Source organism: Elgaria multicarinata, chromosome 7, assembly GCF_023053635.1.
Source record: "Elgaria multicarinata webbii isolate HBS135686 ecotype San Diego chromosome 7, rElgMul1.1.pri, whole genome shotgun sequence".
NCBI classification, from domain to species: Eukaryota; Metazoa; Chordata; class Lepidosauria; order Squamata; family Anguidae; genus Elgaria; species Elgaria multicarinata.
Genome location: NC_086177.1, coordinates 61,972,850 through 61,993,789, shown reverse-complemented (window position 1 = coordinate 61,993,789; position 20,940 = coordinate 61,972,850). Strand labels below are relative to the sequence as shown.

The 20,940-nt window shown below is 41.0% G+C and overlaps 1 protein-coding gene across 2 annotated transcripts in view; it reads left to right on the top strand.

The window, feature by feature from the left end:
• Nucleotides 1-13,391, top strand: part of TRAPPC8 (trafficking protein particle complex subunit 8) — a 63,285-nt gene extending 49,894 nt beyond the window's left edge. For both annotated transcript variants that reach the window (XM_063130680.1, XM_063130679.1), the window contains 5 exons: nucleotides 4,013-4,114; nucleotides 5,948-5,995; nucleotides 7,649-7,794; nucleotides 10,649-10,738; nucleotides 12,382-13,391. In XM_063130680.1, coding sequence (XP_062986750.1) covers nucleotides 4,013-4,114; nucleotides 5,948-5,995; nucleotides 7,649-7,794; nucleotides 10,649-10,738; nucleotides 12,382-12,616 — 621 coding nt within the window. In that variant the 3' untranslated portion in view covers nucleotides 12,617-13,391. The remainder of the gene's footprint in view (nucleotides 1-4,012; nucleotides 4,115-5,947; nucleotides 5,996-7,648; nucleotides 7,795-10,648; nucleotides 10,739-12,381) is intronic.
• The last annotated feature ends 7,549 nt before the right edge of the window (nucleotides 13,392-20,940 follow it).

Genomic DNA, 20,940 nt, shown 5'->3' with positions numbered 1-20,940 from the left:
AAGGATAACAATGTCAGCCCCTGGTGAATGTGTCTGAAGTTGAAGTTCCACACTTGTGACACCCACCACAGAGAAAAACCTGTTTCCAATAATTGGCAACTTTTGAAGGCAGAGGAACGTGAATCAGATGAGTTTCTGATGATTACCTCAGCAGCTAGGCATATTCATGTCAGAGAAGGCAGTACTTTAAATATCTTGGTCCCAGACAATTTTAGGATTTTAGAAGTATAAACCAGTACCTTGAATTGTGCCCAGAAACAAATTGGCAATCAGTGAAGATGCCTAAGTATCTGTTGAAATGCATTCACTACAGGATCCCAATGAGTAACCTAGATCTATACTACTGCTTTAGTGGTATTGAAGTGAATTGATAACTGTTGGGACACATTCCACTTTCATAGTGTTATTTCCTGCTTTTTATTCCACATTATCAAAAAATACTGCAACAATGGTCATTGTGTGTCTTACGAGACATAAATGAGAGGGATATAGCATTATGGGATTGTAATAATTTGACATAAGGTATAGATCTCGTCCTAGTTGCTGTGTTCTGAATCAGTTAAATGATTCCATTCTTTTTTAAAAATAAGCCCTACGCATAACACATTGTAATAATCGAATAAACCAGGAGGGAAATCAGCTAGCATATGGCAGTTGTGCATCCATAAGCAAGGCTAATTTTAATAGCAACCCAAGATGTAAACCTAATATTTGAGATTGCATTTCCTTTCAGAAATCGTTGAATGTCGCCTCCATGATCACCTGAATCATTTACCGCTTGTATCTATCGATTGGTATATATTTATAAACTCATATCTATCACATCACTGTATAAGAACCTGTTCAGAATCACACCTTTATTATAGGAAAAGGAGAAATAGACCTTACTCACGTGATCAAATCTTGGCTTATTAATCCAAGGTATGCAAAGTACAGGCCTCATGCAGGGTCGTTGCTCTTCCTTTTGCACAAGTGATGAAAGAAACCAGGAGCTGTAGTTAACCATAGCATCCTATTGCACCCTTACTAGAAAACTATAGTTAATGGCTTTCAAACCAACCAAGTTATGGAAGCTAACTTTAAACCATGACTTCATATTCTGGCTTGTTTGGAAGCCACTAACCATAGTTCAGACTTAATGGTGAAGCTGTGCAGCTTCCTGGCTTGTTCTTGTGAAGAGAGGAATTAAAGGGAGCAAAATTGCTGCATGCAAGTGGATGAAGCTCATGCATATCTTGGCTTATTAAGCAGAGATCTGATCATGCAAATGCAGCCGTAGAGTTGGGTGTCATCCATCTATTGCTGATGAGACTCTCCCTGTGTTTTCATGCAGCTACTAAATAGGATAAGGGTTAGAGAACCTGCAGAAACCTGGAACAGTAGTTCAGTAGCGCCATCTTTTGGGATCTACCCACCAGACTACGGTGCATCCAGTTTCTACCTCATTGGTGGTTTTGAAAGTCCCTGAACACTCTGGGGATCAATAGGATTATGTACACCTTGCCGTCTTGGCAAAAGTGATTAACCAAGAGCAACAAGGCAGTTTCAATCCCCAAACTGGACAGAAAGTACAATGTACTTTTCAAAAAATACCAGGGAAAGTCTCTAGCAATTCTGTCCCTTCATATCTGAGGATGTTATTTAAAAAGTGTTCCACTAGCTATAAGCCAGAGGCCAAAAAGAATACATGACATGGCAGATATATGAACAATGTAGAAATGCTTCACCACTCTAGCACTCTTCTATTTTACAGCGAAATAACTTGAGCTAACTCTGATTTCACTTTTGATTTTAAATATTTGGTTTCATCATTTCTTTTAAAGAAATGTATATCTCAATTTTTCCTCAACAATTTAAGGTGGCTTATAGTAGGAATAAAATAATAATTAAAACTAACATAACACTGCATTCAAACAACAACTAACATAATACACAACAGCAACAAATACAATGATTCTAAGCCATCATTATAAGGTCTGTATAAGTTCAGCCTTTGCTGATAATAATGATTCTATGAAATTTGGACTTTAATTGGTGCCTGCTTGCTCTCAGGAAAAAAAATTTAAATGACATTTCTATAAATTTATTTATTTATTAAATTTATATACCTCACCATAGCCAAAACTCTCTGGGCGGTTTACAAAAGTTAAAAACAGTGAACATTAAAAAGTATACAAAATTTAAAACCATCAAGAATATAAAAACAACAGTATAAAACAACAGTATCCATTTAAACAACGTTCTGGGGTCCATTAAAAAACAAACAAACTTAGCTTCTTCATCGTGGTCTCTATGCATCACACATATGGGCTTTGCGCCTGCGCAGAGACCGAACCGGAACCTACTATAGCTGAGTGGAACGTTTTTGGCGGGAACCCCTCCCCCACGCTACCGCACATGTCCATGGGGTTCCCGCCCTTACCTCAGTTCTTCGTCGTCCGCCATTGTGCCTAGACCTGTAGAACCAACCTCTAGCGTTTTTTTCCTATTACCTTCTCTTAAAATCCTTCAAATCTTTTCTATTTCAACTATATTCTCCTCTTATCTTCTTATTATCTTCTTCTCCTAAAAAAAAACAAAAAAACAAAACATTTTGTAGTTGTTAGTAGTTTCCTCGGTGACGTTCAGTCGCAGCGGCCTAAGCCGCATGGCAGTGAAGGCGCCTTTCCGAAAGTGTGTTAGGTGTGGGGCAAAACTCCCCTCTACCGACGGACACTCTTTGTGTGTTATCTGCTTAGGCAAAAGCCACAAGGTGGAATCTTGCCATCATTGTATGGCCTTTACTAAGCAAACGAGAAAAAACAGAACAGACCGTTTGCGCGCTATTCTGTGGGAAAAGGCTCTCAGAGCCACAGACACCACAATTTCAAAACCAAGTCAGGCCGAAATGGCGGGAACCCCATGGACATGCGCGGTAGCGTGGTGGAGGGGTTCCCGCCATTAACGTTTCACTCAGCTATAGTAGGTTCCGGTTCGGTCTCTGCGCAGGCGCAAAGCCCATATGTGTGAATGCATAGATGACCACTCGAAGAACTACAGTTACAGGTAAGCAACCTGCATATATGTTGATAAATGCTGTTAAATGCCTGGGAAAAGAGAAAAGTCTTGACATGGTGCTGAAAAGATAACAATGTTGATGCCACGCAAGCCTTATTGGGGAGATCATTCCATAATGGGGGGGGCACCACTGAAAAGGCCCTCTCGGAGTAGGCCCTTGGAGGAGGACCTAGGATGTTGAGCGCAGTGTATGGGTAGGTTCATGTCGGGAGAGGCGTTCCGTCAGGTATTGTGGTCCCAAGCCGTGTAAGGTTTTATAGGTTAAAACCAGCACCTTGAATTGCGCTCGGAAACATATTGGCAGCCAATGCAAGAGGGCCAGAATCGGTGTTATATGTTTGAACCTTCTGATTCCATTTATCAATCTGGCCGCTGCATTTTGCACAAGCTGCAGCTTCCGAACTGTCTTCAAAGGCTGCCTAATGTAGAGGGCATTGCAGTAATCTAATTTTGAGATTACCAGAGCATGGACGACTGAAGCTAGATTATCCCTGTCCAGATAGGGGCATAGCTGGGCCCCCAAACGGAGTTGGTAGAAGGCACTCCATGCCACCGAGGCCGCCTGTCCCTCAAGTGACAGAGATAGTTCTAGGAGAACCCCTAAGCTACGAACCTGCTCCTTCAGGGGGAGTGCAACCCCATCCTTCAGGTTAACCTGAAGGATGTTTTTTTTAATAACCTGATAGTCTTAGGATGGCGACCCTGTACTAATGCCGCTTCACAATGTCTTCTACATAGGTTGGTAACCATATTTTTGTAAATTTTTAAGCCACCAGCAAGTATCTGGAAAAATAACCCTGTTACAATGTAATACTTTATTTATTTATATTTATTTATTTATTTATTACATTTATATACCGCCCCATAGCTGAAGCTCTCTGGGTGGATTACAACAGTTATCCCTAGAAGCATTGTTCAGCATGTTCTGATCTATTTCACTTTTGTCTTCAATCAGGCATATGTTGTAGAAGATAACAAGCAACTCATTTTGGAAGGCCAGCATCATGTTGTACTTCATACAGTAGGGAAAGAGGCTTTTTCATTCCCTCAAAAGCAGGTATGGAAGAGTTCACTCCCCCCACTTTTTTTAAATTAAAGCAAGAAGTATGCTTTTCAAATAATTATTTCTCAGTTGTATTTTGTCATGCTCCGTTACACCAGCATAAAGCTTATTTGTATTATTTATTTTATTTCAAATTGCTTTTAGGCAACCTCTAATGTAGAATATTTATATGTTTATATTTTATCTATTGGGTTATATGAATAAAATTAACCACATGAAGTATACTTGTAGGTGTGGAAGCTGAAAATTGAAAACTTTGTTATACCCCTGCGAAAAATCAGTCTGTTATAGACTGTAGTAAATAAACATGCTGAAACCATTGTTTTAAACATGTTCATAAAGCTTCCAAATCCTCATTCGGATCTGGTTTGATTGACTTTAACTTCATTAAATATTTCTGTTCCACTTTTTCATCCTACAGAGCTGCAAGCACACAATCAACAAACATTAAAATCACAATGATGAAAAATAGTATCAAGTATATTACGTGTGTTTTCTCATTAAAAACAAACCATAAAAAGTAAAACACCCCAAAATAAACAAACCCAGCAGCACTGATACAAATTCTGAAAAAATTGTCATAAATATATTCCTGAAGGTCAGCAAGTTCCATAATCTTAGTGAATGAGTTCCATCGTCTTGGTGCCATCACAAAGAACTTTCCATTCCATGTAACTACTCACCAAACCTTAGGGCAGGCTTGGAGACACTCTGGCCTATCTAGCCAGGAAGCTTCTTGCCCTGGCCCCTCTACTACAGATGTAAAAGCTCTTATCTCTGATCAGCAGCTGATTGGAAATATGTGCTTTCCCCTGTTTTAGCACTGAAAAAGACTCCACTTAACTCTGATCAACTTCTTATTGGAGATAAGAGGGAGCAGAGTCAGGGCAGGAAGCAGCTGAGTGATTAAGTCTTGCTTCTTGCCAATGCTTGTTCTGCTTACTTCAAAGTAGTCTTGCAGAAATTTGCCCTGATTACTTATGGGTAGACATGTTGTTCATGCTTCCTTTGGAGTTACAGATGTAATATATAGCATATGCTTACTTGGAATTAAATCCTAATGACCGAATTGGGATTGACTTCTGAGGAAATATGCATAGGATTTTGTTGAAATTTGCTAATAATTAGCAAGAAAGATCAGTGAAAGATCAGCACGTGATAGTGAAAAGTCACAAATCACCCACAAATGTTCAAGAAACATTTTCCAGTTTTCGTGATGAGTTGGGATGTTGCATTGAAGGAAAATGAGAAGATAACCCTTTGTGTATACATTTTTCCTGCTATATATCTTACCTTTTTTCTTTTGTCTGGTGTACACATAATTATGATTTCCTTCTAACTACAGATACTAATTCATGTCAGCCTCTAAAAAGGGTACTTCCTGCCTGGAAAATCTCCTCTCCTCCCAAATTACAGTGAAGCACTTCATTGGCACAGATATTAACCATGATTAAAGCTAGCCAGGATTTCCTTCGGGACTGAGCAAGCATGCGGACTCCCACCTGCTTGCCCCCTTCTGTTTTGCTAAACAACCCAAAAATGTCATGTTCTTGGGTTATTGTCATGACGTTCAGACCTGGCACTCTGGGCTGTTTAGGGTTAAACAACTCAGAGTTTTAAGCCATGATTTGTTAAACATCCCAGAATGTTGGCTTTGCACATTGTTTGCAGATCAAAAGCATGGGAGGCAGCTTGCTCACTCCAGCATAGCCACAGCTAACAATGGGTTGATGTATAATAACCCTTAATTGACATATTCATTTGTATTAGAATGTGTTCTACACACTGATGCCTCTTATCCTCATTCCATTTTGTTTATTTTTATAGGGTTTTAAAAAAATACTTGGGAATTCTGACTGGGAAGACTTGGAGCAGGTACTTGAATCTAGGGGAGATACATTTCTGTAGTTTTGTATCTCATTGAGTTCTGTTGTCTGTTTAAGTGGAATAATAAAGAAAAAGGGAGGCTTCATATAATTCTTGGCGAATTTCTAGCTTTTTGCCCCCTAACAAGTTGGGTGTCACCATGAGTGGCTTGTTCACCATTGTGACTTCCTTTCCTTTGAGTAGTTATAATGTTGGGCGGGGGGGTTGGCTTCTCAGTCCATGTACTTCCTACACAATATAAACACACACTAACTCGTGTGTTAGTCTCCTTGTAGGAAAATATATTTATTCTTGTTTATTTCCACGTGGGGAGAAAGTGATGTATAAAAAGCCACCCTATATCACATTGATAAGAATGACATTATCATGACAAAGTGTACTTGTGGATTGGCTGTTTTTGCATTTATCTCTAGTGACTTTAGTATTTTTTACAAGGCTTACGAATTTCTTTTTGTAATGAAGGGAAATGTCAATTCTGAGGTAAGCAAGATTTGCTGGAGATAATGTGACATGGTACTAGGACTCTATATGTTTATGTAAGCGAATGAGAAAATTTAACTACTCATATGTCTTGTTTTTTTTTATTTTTAGAAGACATAATTGAATAGTGATACACACACACATTATAGAACATGTGTGCCAACCTACTGCAATGCAGCTTGCATTTACAGTCTAGTTCTCACCAAGTTGTTAAACCTGCATCTTGACTGTACTACTTCAGATGGCAAGTAGGGACTTGTATGATGGAACTCCCTTCACACTGAAAACTAGTATGTCAGTGAGAAGTATAGGAAACATCTGAAACAGTCCTGTAGCACCTTGAAGAGTAACAGATTTATTATGGCATAAATAAGGTTTTATGGAATAGAATCCAACTTCATCAGATGCAGGAATGGTTATCTTCAGTTGGCAGGTTTATAGGGTATAGAAGAAGAAGAAAAAACTTTATAAAACATTGCAGTTTACCATTTGATCATACTGTTTTACATTTTTTCTTTCTAAATAAATCTGCCATTTCAAGTGGAATCTAGTCCATAAAGCATACGCCATAATGAATTTGTTAGTCTTTAAGGTGCTATAGAATTTTTTCATTTTGCTGTAATAGACTAATATTGCTGCTCCTCTGGGAGTTAGAAAACTTCTAGTTTGTTTAGGCACCTGGTTAAATTTGTCCTATTGTGCACTTTTAATTGCATTTGATTTCAAGGTGTTGGTCTTTTGGGCTCCTTTTATTGTTTTTTTTCTTCTGTGTGTAGTTTTCAGAGGGTTTTTGTTTTTTATTTTTATATTAGGTGCTCTGAACTGCCTTGAGGTTTCAGCAGTAAGGCAGGATATGAATTTTAGAAAATTAAAGAAGTGTTCAGGGACTTCTTTTATAGGGAGAAGCTTTTAATCCTGTGAGTCTCTACCTGCAGTCTGAAGTGGTACAACTAGAAAGAACCAAACCACAAACCACATATACATTTCTTTCATATTTCATATCTTTGATGTTCAGTTCATAGAAAGAACCATACTTCTTTTCATATATTTATTTGAATAAAATCTGTTTCTCACTTGTAGGATTCTGAGTGCTTCTTGTTGCTAAATGACAAATACTTCTTCATTTCTAATGATGTTGCCTAAACACTTTTTATGTTCCAGGAGTCACCAGAGATAGGGGTCTCAAATTTTTTTCGACCAGAAACTACATCACTACCTGCCAAGCCATCTACGGATCAGTTTTCCAACCTTATTAAAACTAGTCTTCATTATCCAGAAACCTTTAACCATGCATTTCATCGGAAAAGGTTTGAGTGTTTCTTGTTTTAGTTGTAAAGGCTTTAGATACTGTTGAATGTGCTTCAGATACTTTTCCAGTGGAATAACAATGCAGTGCAACACTACATTACAAAGAATAAAAAGGAATTACTAATTTAAAATGTATCTAAATTTTACACAGCTACAGCTATTTTACATTCCTCCTAAATACTGCAGCAAAAATCAAATTTTAGCAGTTCAAGAGGATTCAGCAAAGTATATGTACTTTAAAATATTGAATAAATGCAAGAGATGAAAGGAACACAAGCTGTTTTTTAAGACTTCTGTCAACCTTCAAAATGTGACTCTCTCTTGTTTTGAGACACACTTTTGGGGAGTGAAGGCAGAGGGAATGTGTTTCTGTTCATGTATCACTTGAGAAACAGTTTCAGTTCCATAGTGCTGCATTCTCCTTAGTTCAATACATGGTTTCCAGCTTCATGTTGTCAGCTTGCATTTGAGGCCAGAAGGGAGAATAGAGGTCTATTGCAGAGTAGCCTTGCCACCATCCCTCAACCAAGTAGAGGAGAATGCACCATTTCTTCATTCAAAATTGTGAATGAGACAAGGGGGGAGTCTACACCAGCCGTTTATTGCAGGACTGTATCGCAGTCATCACTAATGGGCCAGATGACATTCACCTGCTTCTGCGGTGATCTCGGCTCCACCTCCCAGTTTTTCCAGAATATCCCTGACTGCTTTTTTTGTGGTTTTTACGGTTCTCTCATGTCCATTCTGAAGAACATTTGCAGTGTGCCCCCCTTTTGCAAGGTCATCGCTGTTTGCTGTGAGTTCCAGATTCAGTGAACAGCCAGTCAGCTGTGAGGGGTGTGTGCGAGTGGACCTGCCCACCATTTTTGCCACGTTTTGGATCAGTATCAGCATGTTTTACCTCCTAGTGTGCTTGGTGTTTTTTTTTTAATACAAGCATATCTCTGCGTGGGAGCGCATATTCAGCACAGTTGATATTCCTCCCCCCCCCATGTGTTACTGTGCATTTGTGCTCGTCCATATTCCTCATGAATCATTAAAAACAGCTCTGCCCCATACCCATCTCCCAAGCCCCACCCACTTCTACTGATATACATACGCAAGTGCCGTAACAGGGCACTCGTGCTCCCGCAACAGCACTCCAGTAATTGCAGTAAAGATCAATTGCGTGTGCTCCGTCAGCACCGATCACGGAAGCATGAAAATTTGGAAGCAGCTCTCTTCCATTGCAAAAGTGCTGTAGGTGTAAAGTAGCCCAAGGAAATAGCTCACATACTTGATTGCATGACTCAACATTCTACTTTAAGAACGTGATGTACTATTTGTATAGTGCCATCAATGGGCAATCCCTACTCCAATCTAAAGGTAAAAAAAGATGAGTGGGAGCAAATGCAGTTACATTTGCTTATGTGGGGATTTCCTTGAGGATTATTTATTGTATTTTTATTGCCTTTCTGAAACCAACCAAAGCAGTTTACAAAAATTTCAGAACAGAAAAACCTTAATTAAATAAAACATAATAAAACATTAAACACAACTTTAAAAGCCATAATAACCTTAAAAGCCATAATAACCATAACACGTTTAAAAAGCCAAGTTAAAAATATGTTACTTAATTCCTTTCCTAACTGCAGAAAGAGTGGGGACTAGTCACAGCTTCAAAGGGAGGACATTCCAGTGTTTGGGTACACAACAAGAGAAAGTTCTTTTTTATATCTCTGACAAGTGGAACTCTACAAACAAGGGTGTTCTTAAAAGGGTATCTCCTGTTGATTTTTATAACTGAGCAAGTTCATACTGAGATAGGCAGTCCCTTAGATAGTGTTAGGCCTGTGCTGATTTTAGGTGGAAAATTCAGAGGGAGACATCCCTTCTCTGCAAGAAGCAAAATTTGCTTTTGTGGCATAACACCAGTCCTAAACCAATTGCTCTTTGAAAGGAAAGAGAGAAAACTTGGCAGGAAAATTTGTTTCCCAGAATATTGCAGTTGTCTTAGACTTTAGGTCAGTTTCTGAAAAGGCCTAATGTACTTGCTTCAAGCTGACTCCTGATAAGTTCTGATATTACTTTGAGAGTCTCATGGACGTTGAGATTCATTGTTCCTTAATTAATTGGTGTTCTTTCCCACTGCTCATCCCCATTTTAGTTAATGAAACACTCCTTTAACTCTCCTCAGGTGGAAGAGTAAAAAAGCAAGGCAAACAAAATAGAATAAGATGCTAGTAACTCCTTGGATTTACTTGTAGTCAGTAGGTTGGATCTAAGCTTGCACTCAGCAGAGTTCCATTAGTGTTGGAGGAAGGGCAGGGTGGCAATCCTTGCTGTTACCTCCTTCCTGCGGCAGCCCTGTGCTTCCTAAAAAGCTGCTCCGGAGGATTGAGGAGACTCTTCAAACAACATAGGAGTTGGTGCTGGGGGCTGAAGAGGAAATCTGTGAAAATAATTGCCTAGCCCCCTTCCCCCAGCAGGAACCCTCAACTGGATCCAAGCCACCAGCACCCTGGAACAGAAAATGCCCTTCTGCTCATCAGAAGGGTATTTTTGGACAGAACCCACCATGTTGTTCAGTGGAGCTGTGCAAATTGGTTTACTGGTTAGATTTACAGTTAGAATTTGGGTAGGTTGACATAGACTTGACCAAGGAAAAGACTTAATATGATTATCATTCCTCATATTATTTATCCCAGAAAGAACATATAAATATTATCTAATGAAGTACGTTTGACTTGTTTTCGGATGCATATGCTCTTGAACGATAGAAATTCTTTCATAATTTTCACAAAAGATAGATGTCATGCTTTGCAGTTGTTCCAGTATCAAGACAAAGATGCTAATTAGACTTTTCTTTTGCAGCCTTTGTATAGTTCCAGTCACTCTTCTTCTATCAAATTGCTCTCAGGCTGACGTTGATGTTATCATTGATCTACGACATAAAACAACAAGGTAATTTTCTAATGCTGAAGTTTAATGCTGGAGCAACAATATCTCATCTAAAGCAGAAGCCTTCTGTGTTTAAACACATAGCTATAGTCCACAAACCACTTACTCTTGGGAAGGTTCGTTGAAGTTAGTGAAAAAGCCACAGACTAAGAAGAAATTTTATGTAAATTTCAAGTCAGCAGTGAAGTTTGCCAAAAATGTCATTTAACATTTTTAACAAATGCACTTCATTTAATGTTTAACAAATGTTCATGGTTGTGCAATTCAATCTTGTGTATGTCTACTCAGAAATAAGTGCTATTGATTTCAGTGGAAGTTAATTCTACGTATGTGTGGAGGATTGCAGCCTGAAGCTACTATTCTAAATACCGCTATTTGGATCACAGTGGTGTTAATGCATTTAGGATGGGACTGCTATTTTAAGTAAGCGTCAAAAGTTGCTTATAATACATTCCACTTGCAAGGAAGCAGTTGCAACAAAGATCTTCAGTATTCTAGTAACTGGAATGTTAGACTTAGACTGGAGAAACCTGGGTTCAAATCCCAGCTTCTTGGGTGGCTTTGGTCCAGCTAGTAACTTTCAGTTTAAATGACTGAACAGACTGATTAGGATAAAAGGGGTGGGGAACTATGTATGTTACCCTGAGGAAACATGGATAATAATTTAGTAAATGAAATGAATAAGGAAGCATTTGTTCTGCTATTCATAATTTTCCTTTACCTCCAGTGGGGCTATTTAAAGAGCATTCCCTGTTAGAACCAATCCAGAAATGCTCATGGAGAGAACCAATAATCAGTCCTGTTGACTCTGACAGCACTGATTCTCTGTTAGGGGAGATGGTGTCTGGATATATTCCCTTGATAATCTCCCTCTTTCCCAGCCCCCATTTCAAATCAAGTGTGCTCCTATGGTCCTCTTTATGACGCCTCTCCAGCAGGACTTTTTAATCAGCATAGTTCTAGATCAAAAATGTAATCCATACAAGAAAATGGCCTGGTTTGCATGATTGCTGGAGGGGATTGTGCCATGTGCTGGTGGCCACTGTGAATATTCAACCTGCAGTGGGCAGTTGCAGCATGATGTGTGATGGGCTGTTTTTTGGTTGTGGATGATTTGTTAACCCTGGCAACAACCCAAAACTCTATGCAGGGTTCACATGTCATGATAAGCAATGGCGCCTGTCTGTTGCAGCTTGAATATTCACAGTGGCTGCTGTCATGGCATATGGATCACCTTTGCTGAATCTGAACATTTCAGAACTTAGTAATTATAAATATGTGCTCTTGCAAAACTAATAATCTATAGAGAAAATAATGTGCTCAAAAACACATGGTTTTAAAGTACAATTAACTGAATTCTGTAAGCAAAAGGCATGAAAAGACTACTAACTATAAAACATGTTAAACTGAAATGCCTTGTAGTGCATTGAGCAGGGGGGTAGACTTGATGGCCTTATAGGCCCCTTCCAACTCTACTATTCTATGATTCTACGAAATAAATAAAGGACCAAACATTTAGTAAATGAAACTGGTCTTATCTTATCCCAATATATTTGGATGACATTCCTGGGTTATTGTCACTTTCACTGGGTAACACTTTCAACATATGCAGAAGACATGTGACGTGTGTGCTTTCTCTTTTCCAGTCCAGAAACACTTGAAATTCATGGTTCATTTACCTGGCTTGGGCAAACACAACACAAACTTCAGCTGAAAAGCCAGGAAGTGTCTAGCCTGCAGTTAAAGGCCTGTTTCGTTCATACAGGAGTTTATAATCTTGGAACCCCACGTGTATTTGCCAAGCTTTCGGACCAGGTTACTTTGTTTGAAACAAGTCAACAGAACTCCATGCCAGCACTGATCATCATCAACAATGTCTGACTTGCTACAGGATTATTTTAAGAACCATAGAGAACATTCTAAGTACTGTTATTTACTGCATTTCTTTGACCCTGCAACATTGGCGTATGAGCTGTTAAAAATATGTAGATAAAATACCAACATACTATGATTACCTATCTACTTCTGTTTCATAATGCCAGGCAAATTGGACCGAATGTCCATTTTTAAAAAAGTATTTCAGAAGTTAAATGGAATTACCCATACAACTTTTAAAACTCATAACAAAATTGGGAAATCCTCATATACCTTAGACCCTGTCAAAATGCAGCTTTTCTCCTGTGAAAACCTTACAGCATGTGTTAATATTTGTGGCTGTATTAGGAGGCAATTTAGGAGAAAGGCCATTGTTGGCTATTTTTTTCTTGGTCAAGCAATCAGTTGTTAATTACATTGATTCTGTGAAGTTCAACAAGATCTAAAAATACCAATCTTCCCCATTTGTTATTTTCACTTTTTAAAAAGTGAAGTTGAGATTTTCCTCATGTACTGAAAGCCAATCCTCCTTGCATATGATTCCACTTTAATAATATAAATTTTTTGAAAACAATTTGGTTATTTTCTCATTCATCTCAGTACGAAATGCACTATTTCACAACCAGGAAATGTTTATCATTTAAACTCATTCATTTTATTATGTAACTATAACAACTCAGTTGATCTGTTTAAAAGATAAATGACCAGTTAATTAAGCTTTTCAAGAAATGTATTATATTTATAACAAATGTGCTGTAAATAGAATAAAATGTGCACCCTACATCCTGCATTGATTTATTTCATAATATTTCTGAAATAATAGGGGGGGGGGAATAAGATAGGTGCCTGTTAACAGTCAATGGATAGTGCTGGTGCTAGTTGCACTACTGTAACTCATTGCTATCATTCCTGATGATCAGAGTGCTTTTCTAATCTTTATCATAGACTGTCATTCAGTCCAAAATAGCATTTGCCATTAATGGGTCTATGCGGAGCAGTTCTGCCTTGAAATTTGAAGCAAAGCTCCATTGAGGGGCTGCTCTGCTTTGTCAAATCTTCTATCGAAGATTCACTACGTTTTCAAATAATTGCTCCATTATAGTCAGTGGGAATTAATAAAAATGCTTACCGCTCTGTCATTTTAGAGATTAGCTGATTTACCCGCCTTTGCTCAGAGCCCCTAAGATATGTCTGCAAGGTAAGCATCTTGAAGTAGTAGACCAGTGCTTGGCCTGTGAGTTAACTTTTAATGGAATTATATTTGTTTCTCTTTTTCCTCTCTCACCCTCACAATAACCCTGCAAGGTAGGCTGATGCTAGGCGTAACTTAAAAACAAATTAAATTTGTTTCTCTCACCCCCGATGTATGGCCAGGGCTGCCTGGAAGCTACCTCCATGATTTTCCTTGTTAGAAAACAAAAATTGCAACTCCTGGCATGTCTTTTGCTGTGGTGCCTGACTTGCCCAATGGGAGTCCTGCCACTGAGACTCATGGGAAGTGAAGTCTAGCCTAGCTAGTCCATATTGCACTGTGCAATCATTGCCCATAGGTAGGCTGTGAGGGAGCCAGCTGGCTGACTGACTGAGAGCTCAGTTGTTGCCATTAGCAATAGGCCCAGAGCTGTGCCCTCTTTCCCTCCCGCTCCCAATGGAGCCTAGCGACCAAGGCAGCTGGCCCAAAGTGCTCTCCCTTCAGGCCCAGGAGGGCAAGTCACTACCAGATCATGGTTACCAAAGCCCAATAAGTCTTCTCTCCCGCCCAAGGCATGCTGGGAGTTGTAGGTACAAGCCTAAGTTCCTGAATAATGTGTTAATCTTTGAACACCATCTGAGGTATGGTGGGAGACAACTGGATAGCAGGCCTTGGTTGTGGCATCCTGCTTATGGATTTCTCTTTCTCAGGCGGGCTGGCCTAGTGACTGCATTCATGACTTTCCAGTGCCAAGTGAATTTATTATTTTTTATTTCCAAGGCCTTTTAACTTGAGATTTTTTATGCTGTGTTCCCCCCCCCCCCCGGGTCATAACTAAACCACAACATTCCAAGACAGATGCAGGAATTGCTGAATAAAATTTATGATTTTTATGTAAAAGCCCAATTATGCCATTGAAACACAAGAGTGAATGGAGGGATGACTGATAGCTCAGGCTAGAATGGAATGGTGGGTGGGGTGAGTGGGAGTTGGAGAAAGTCAGGTAGAAGGAGAACAAAGACAGTGAGTTAGGATTGAGAGATAGTGACCTGGCTTACTTACTCATGCTTTATTTAAAATCAGCCACTCCACATGGCAGTACTACACCTCCCAGCATACCTTTGGCAGCCTGCCCACGTTCTCTGAGACATCCTGTTGTTGCCGAAGCTGTTCCTCAATAAAGCATCGAGGAGTAACATCACCGAGGAGGGGATTTAAGTGGCTGTCAGTGGACGCAACGAGCTCCAGCCAATCCTGCTGGGACTGCCTCGTCCTGTACTTCTAACCCACCAAATGCTCCATCAGGAACCTGTACTGAAGGATTGATGCTGGGCCAGGCACTTCCCGCACTTTGTCAGGTCTGATTCTGGGCATGTGCAAAGTTCCTCATCATCCACCCTCTTAAGGGTTAAGGCTGTGTGCTTGCCTCCCCTAGATTCTAAGAAAGCAGAATCAGGATGGAGTGCCTTTGAGTAGCTTTGGTCCCTCAAAGTCACACTGTTGTATCTAGTTATGATTTTAAAACCATGTAGAGGGCAAGAGGGGGCACCGCAAATGGAGGCAGCCCATTTACATGGGTTGTTTCCTTTTATGTGGAATTGGGTTGACTACTCAAGACTTACCTTAGTAATCACAGTAAGTATGGTCTCCCGCTCAAGGCACGCTGGGAGTTCCATCCAAGGCATACTGGGAGTTGTAGGCGTAATCCTAGGTTTCTATTAAATTCTTTAAAAAATACTTTAAACTCCAGAAATCGTGTTTTTAGATTTTTCTGGTACATTGTACAGCCAGACCTATCACCGTGTCGAATTTCAAGTTTCTGACTCATCTGGAAGTGGGTAAACATTTCCAGACATACATGACACACACATACTTTCTGCTTTAAAGGTAGAAAGAGATTAAATTTGGCACCATGAAAGGTCTTAAGTAGGCCATGCCAAGTTTGAAGCAGATACGTTCATCCATTGATTTTTTAGGTATCTTATTAAGTTTGAGGTTTTAAAATTATTATTTTTTAAAACTGCTGCAGCCATATCCTTCACACTCAGGTTGTCAAACCTCCTCTTTGGGGTCTTGTACCTTGAGCAGTTTCAGCCCTTGACATCAAGGAGATCTCCAGTTTTTAGTTAAGAAGTGCTAGGAGGCAGGGCACCTTTCCTGTTGCAGATTTGGTGGGAAGGTAGGCACCTGGAGCGCAGCAGAGGTGAGGCATCCACAGACCAAAATGTGGGAAAGGAGAGGTCAGTCGAAGCAGCACACAGGGCAAAGCAGAAGAGGCCAAAGGACTTTTTCTCAGAGTTCCACATCATGGGTGATGAGGGGTCATCCTTCGAGGAAACATTCATGACCAGCAGTGAGGTGGCAGTCAAGACTGGGCACTCATCTCTGCGGATGTCCTGTTGCTGCAGATGTTGGAACTTGGCATGTCGTTGCTTTGCTTGGCAACCCCTTCCCTTCCACTTCACTTTGTTTACTTGCGAGCTAGGTTCTGTCTGCACTGCTGGCATGCAATGCAGAATGTTTGAAGTGCTTGTTAGAGAAAAATAAATTTGCAGCTTTGGCTGGCTGGCATATCTCTTAGAGACTGGGTTAGAATGAAGACACAACTCAGAGACAGCTGTAGCTGAGCCCTGAGAGGCTGTTGTGCCACACAGAGCCTTTCAAGTGTGTCTCAGAGTCTAGTGTTGGTGCAGGCTGGTGGCAGAGGTTTTTTTAAAAACAAGTCATCCGACGTGACCAAGCTATAAGCTGTTACCCTACCCCGGCCACAGGGTACAAGTGTGCAGCCCGGCTGGACCATCAGCAGACCGGCAGAGAGAGAGAGAGAGAGGGAGATTGTTGGAGGCTGGAGAAGTTGGCTGGCTGGCATAAAGCAGAGAGAGACTGAAGGTAATTGAGATGTACTTGTAGCCTGGCCCTGAGAGGCTGGCTTGCCACCCAGAGCATTTTAAGAGTGCATCAGAGTTGAGCAGTTGTGTGGGAGGAGAGGAGGCTGGCGGCTGGTTTTTAAAACGAGTCACTGGACATGACCAAGTAATAAGCTGGCACCTTATCCCTGACCTCAAGGTAGAAGTGCGCAATTTTGGTGGTGGTGGGAACTAGGAAGACCTCTCCCTCTCCCTTCACGGCTAGAACCACCGGCAGCACCCATTCCATTCCTCAATATGGAATTAGATGTATGGGGCAAGCTTTATTAATTTGTGTGACAATGAAAATGTGTGCTGCTTGTGCAACAACTTTGTGTGCTGGTGCACAACTAACACACAAACTAAAAGACACTAGTCAAACTGTAGAATGCAACAACACAGAACTCATGGAGGATTTTGGGGGGTATTTTTTAAAGATTTTTTAGTGGGGAGGTGGAACTAGACTTTAAAGAGACACAGAGAGAGAGAGTAACAACGGGCACTGGCGTGTGGGGTGGAATGTAAGGGTAAGACAAGGGTAAAGGATTTAAGGGAAGATTGAACAAGTACACTGGAAAGATTTTTTTTAAAAATAGGAACAACAGTAAAACACTCAATAGCAGCAAAGGGGAAGTGTGGGTGGGTATAAAAGGTGCTTGGAACTTGGATTTTGGGGAATTGGATAGAGAGTGAGTAACAACAAGAAACTAGCACAAAGGAACAACAAGCTGGGGAAAAGCAGAGACACTGGCCTTAGCTAGACGAGGCTTTATCCCGGGGCGAACCCCGGGATCGTCCCTGTGCATCCACATGACACACAGGATCCTGGGATCAGGGATCATCCCTCCCTTGCCCCGGGATAGAGCCCTACACTTTGGGCCCGGTTTTTCCACGGTCTTGGGCTGAGCCCGAGACCGCGGAATGTGTGGCCCGTTCTGCGGGTTGACCCAGCTCCATGTACAGGGCATAGTACTCCTCAGAAGTGCTGCGCCCATTGGGGGTAGGGTGAGGGGTGTGGGGAAATTAAATTACTTTAAAAAAACCCTTAACTTTCGGCGCTCGTGCGCTCCTGTTGCTTTTAAAAAAATGGCGGGCATGAAGCTTCTCCTGAGGTCGTCACGCCTCACGTGTAAATGGAGGAGGGATCTTGTGATAATTACATCGTGGGATTTTCCCTCCTCCGTTGCGTGATGAAAGGTAGGTCTAGCTAAGGCCACTGAGGGAGACTGCAAAAAGCAAGGAGCTCTCTCTCACACACACTCTCCTTCTGACACTGCAGGAGCTAGCAGAAGGAATGGCTTTTTCCTGGGCAAGGACAAATTGATATATCATTTTGCACCCCCACCCCCACCAAGCACTGTGATTGGCTCATTGGTTAGCTACAGATGTTAATCTCAAAGCTACCCTTCATCCCCTCAGTGTTTTCCTTATATGGAGAAGTCTTCAATTAAGTGCAGCAGCATTGTTTAAAAAAACAACCCCCAAAGTCTAAAAAAAGTCGAATACCTTCGAAGTGATTTGAAGCTTCAACAGAGCTCTGCTCTGCTTCAAAGGTATTGAACTATTTTTAAACCATCCCTGCTCCGCAAATTCAAAGCTTCAACAGAGCTCCATTGAACCTTTGAATTTGCGGAGCGGAGTGCACAGCTCTAGCTATTAATACAGTGTCAAGATGCTATTTAAATAGCTGGAGTGTGACCTGCCGAGTCCTGTTCAAGTCTCAGGCCATGGCTAGACCAGGCCTATATCCTGGGATCGTCCCGGGATCGTCCCTGTGCATCCAAATGACACACAGGGGATACCAGGAGCAAGCAGGGACGACCCCTCCATTTACCTGGGATAATCCTTAGGTCTAGCTAAGGCCTCACTCTGACCCATTCATCTATATAAATAAAAATGTAAATGTTCGTTCGAAACAGACGTTATATCTCCGAAAGTTCTTCACCAATTGCTCTGAAATTTTGACACAACGTTGCATTCGAATATGCGAGCGTTGTTATGTAACTATGTTCTATATGGGGTCAAAGGTTTGTCTTAAAATCGAAGAAATAGGCCTCCTCAAAACCAGTCCTGCTGATCATTGTGACATCGCCAACCAGTAGGCCAATCCACTGCCTCTGCCTCCTCTCTTATTTGCATGTTCTGTCCTATTTGCTCTTATAAGTCATTGTGACATCACCAACCAGTAGGCCAATCCACTGCCTCTGCCTTCTCTCCTATTTGCACGTTCTCTCCTATTTGCTCTTATAGGTCATTGTGACATCGCCAACCAGTAGGCCAATCCACTGCCTCTGCCTCCTCTTCTATTTGCATGTTCTCTCACAATTGGCTGAGTGAATATAGATGTCACACCTGTGACAGTTACACGTTCTGAAGAAAGGTAACTGCCAGGAGTTTCCACTAACCTCACCGTAAAAACATCCTTTTTTAAAAACCAAACAGTAGGCCAATCCACTGCCTCTGCCTCCTTTCCTATTTGCATGTTCTCTCACAAAACTTTGCAATGGCACGCGGCTTGCAGTAAAAAAATTACTGAGCAACGTCATAGAAGGAACAATCTTGACAGGACCTTTCAAAGGTGAAGATGTCCTCATTCCTCGCATTCCTATGATTCCAACAGATATGCCATTTCAATTTAAGGGATTGCAATTTAAGGGATTGGCGTTTGCAATCACCATCAACAAAGCTCAGGGCCAATCTTTAGAATTGTGTGGTTTAGATCTAGACACAGATTGCTTCTCACATGGACAATTATATGTTGCGTGTTCTAGAGTCGGCAAACCAGACAATCTCTATATCTACACAGACAATGGAACAACTAAAAATATTGTATATCCACAAGCATTGTGAAATTAAACATATTAGAAACATCCGCTTTGTCTTTTCTTTCTTTTCAATTTAACCAGACTGAGCCACAGCAACGCGTGGCAGGGTACAGCTAGTTATTAATAAATAATGAAACCCATTCAGATGCTTAACTGGATTGAAGAGACAATCCATGGGTAATGCATAACTTGCATTCCTCCTCCCTGCATCGTGAGCCCATTCCATCCGTTGTTGTAATGGGGTGGCATACCTGTAGAGAAGACATACGAAGCATCAAACTGCTTGATGTGTGCTAGCTATGCAGACCAGATCTAATGCTGCTATGGAAGGAGTACATAGAGTTTGTTAAAGATCATAAACGCCTTCACTTGAATAAGATCACTAGCCGGCTTATCTATATGCAGTTGTACAGAAACACAACAGAGGAAAGATAATTAACTCTTTTAATAACACAATGATAATCGGATATCCTTGAGCACAATGTCTGACAGGACATTTTCCCTTCTCCAGCAAATCCCTTGGTGTAAGTGCTCCTTCCTTTAAGAGATAAAAAGGAATTGTGAGGAGATGGAAGGTGTTAGGCTGGGTGAAGATTGTAGTATTTCCTTTGGATATTTCTCAATATGGGATAGTCCACAAAGTTTTCAGCAGAGATACAAGCTGATGACAAGCAAGCAGAGGTGTGCTGCTTCCTGTCAAAAGCCTTTTATGTGTCTTCCTTTAGTGCTGCTGTTTAAAGGAAAAAGCTAGGCATCTCTGGACGAGAGAAATAAGAGCAATATTAATCACATCAGTGGAACCTCTAATGTCACTCAGCACATAGGAGCTGTGTCCAAGCAATTTTTCCCATATGGTGGCTGCCCCACAATGGTTCAAGTTGCTGCTGAGATACTGTAGGAATTCTGATCTCTTCAGATGGATGGAAGTTGAAAAGAATGCATAGAGGTATTCTACTGCATTTACATAGATTAGGAAATAGTCATGGTTCTAATTAGGGATGTGCTCCACTCCGATTAGAAGCGGAGAATCAGAAGCGAATTGGCCTGCTCCGCCTTGCTCAGAGGCGGAGTAGAAGCAGACCGGGGACCCGTAGAAGCACAGCGAAGAGAAGCGCCCATACGCGGAGCGCTTCTCTTTTCGCGGACCGATCCGATCGCCATTTTGAAAAATTTTGCCCATAGGATTGCATTGCGGAAAAGAATAGGGGATAACTGTGTTATTTTTAAAGCTATCTTTCTGAAACTTCTTGTGCTTAGAGAGTCGTGGCTGGGGGTCATTTTGAGCCTATTCTCAGCTCTCTGCATGCTGCGGTTCGCTTGCTAGAATTTTTGGAAAAATCGGGTAAAACAGCGGGAAAATGTACCTTTTTCGAAGGGCTGAGGGGCAGAGTCAACTTCCAGTCATGA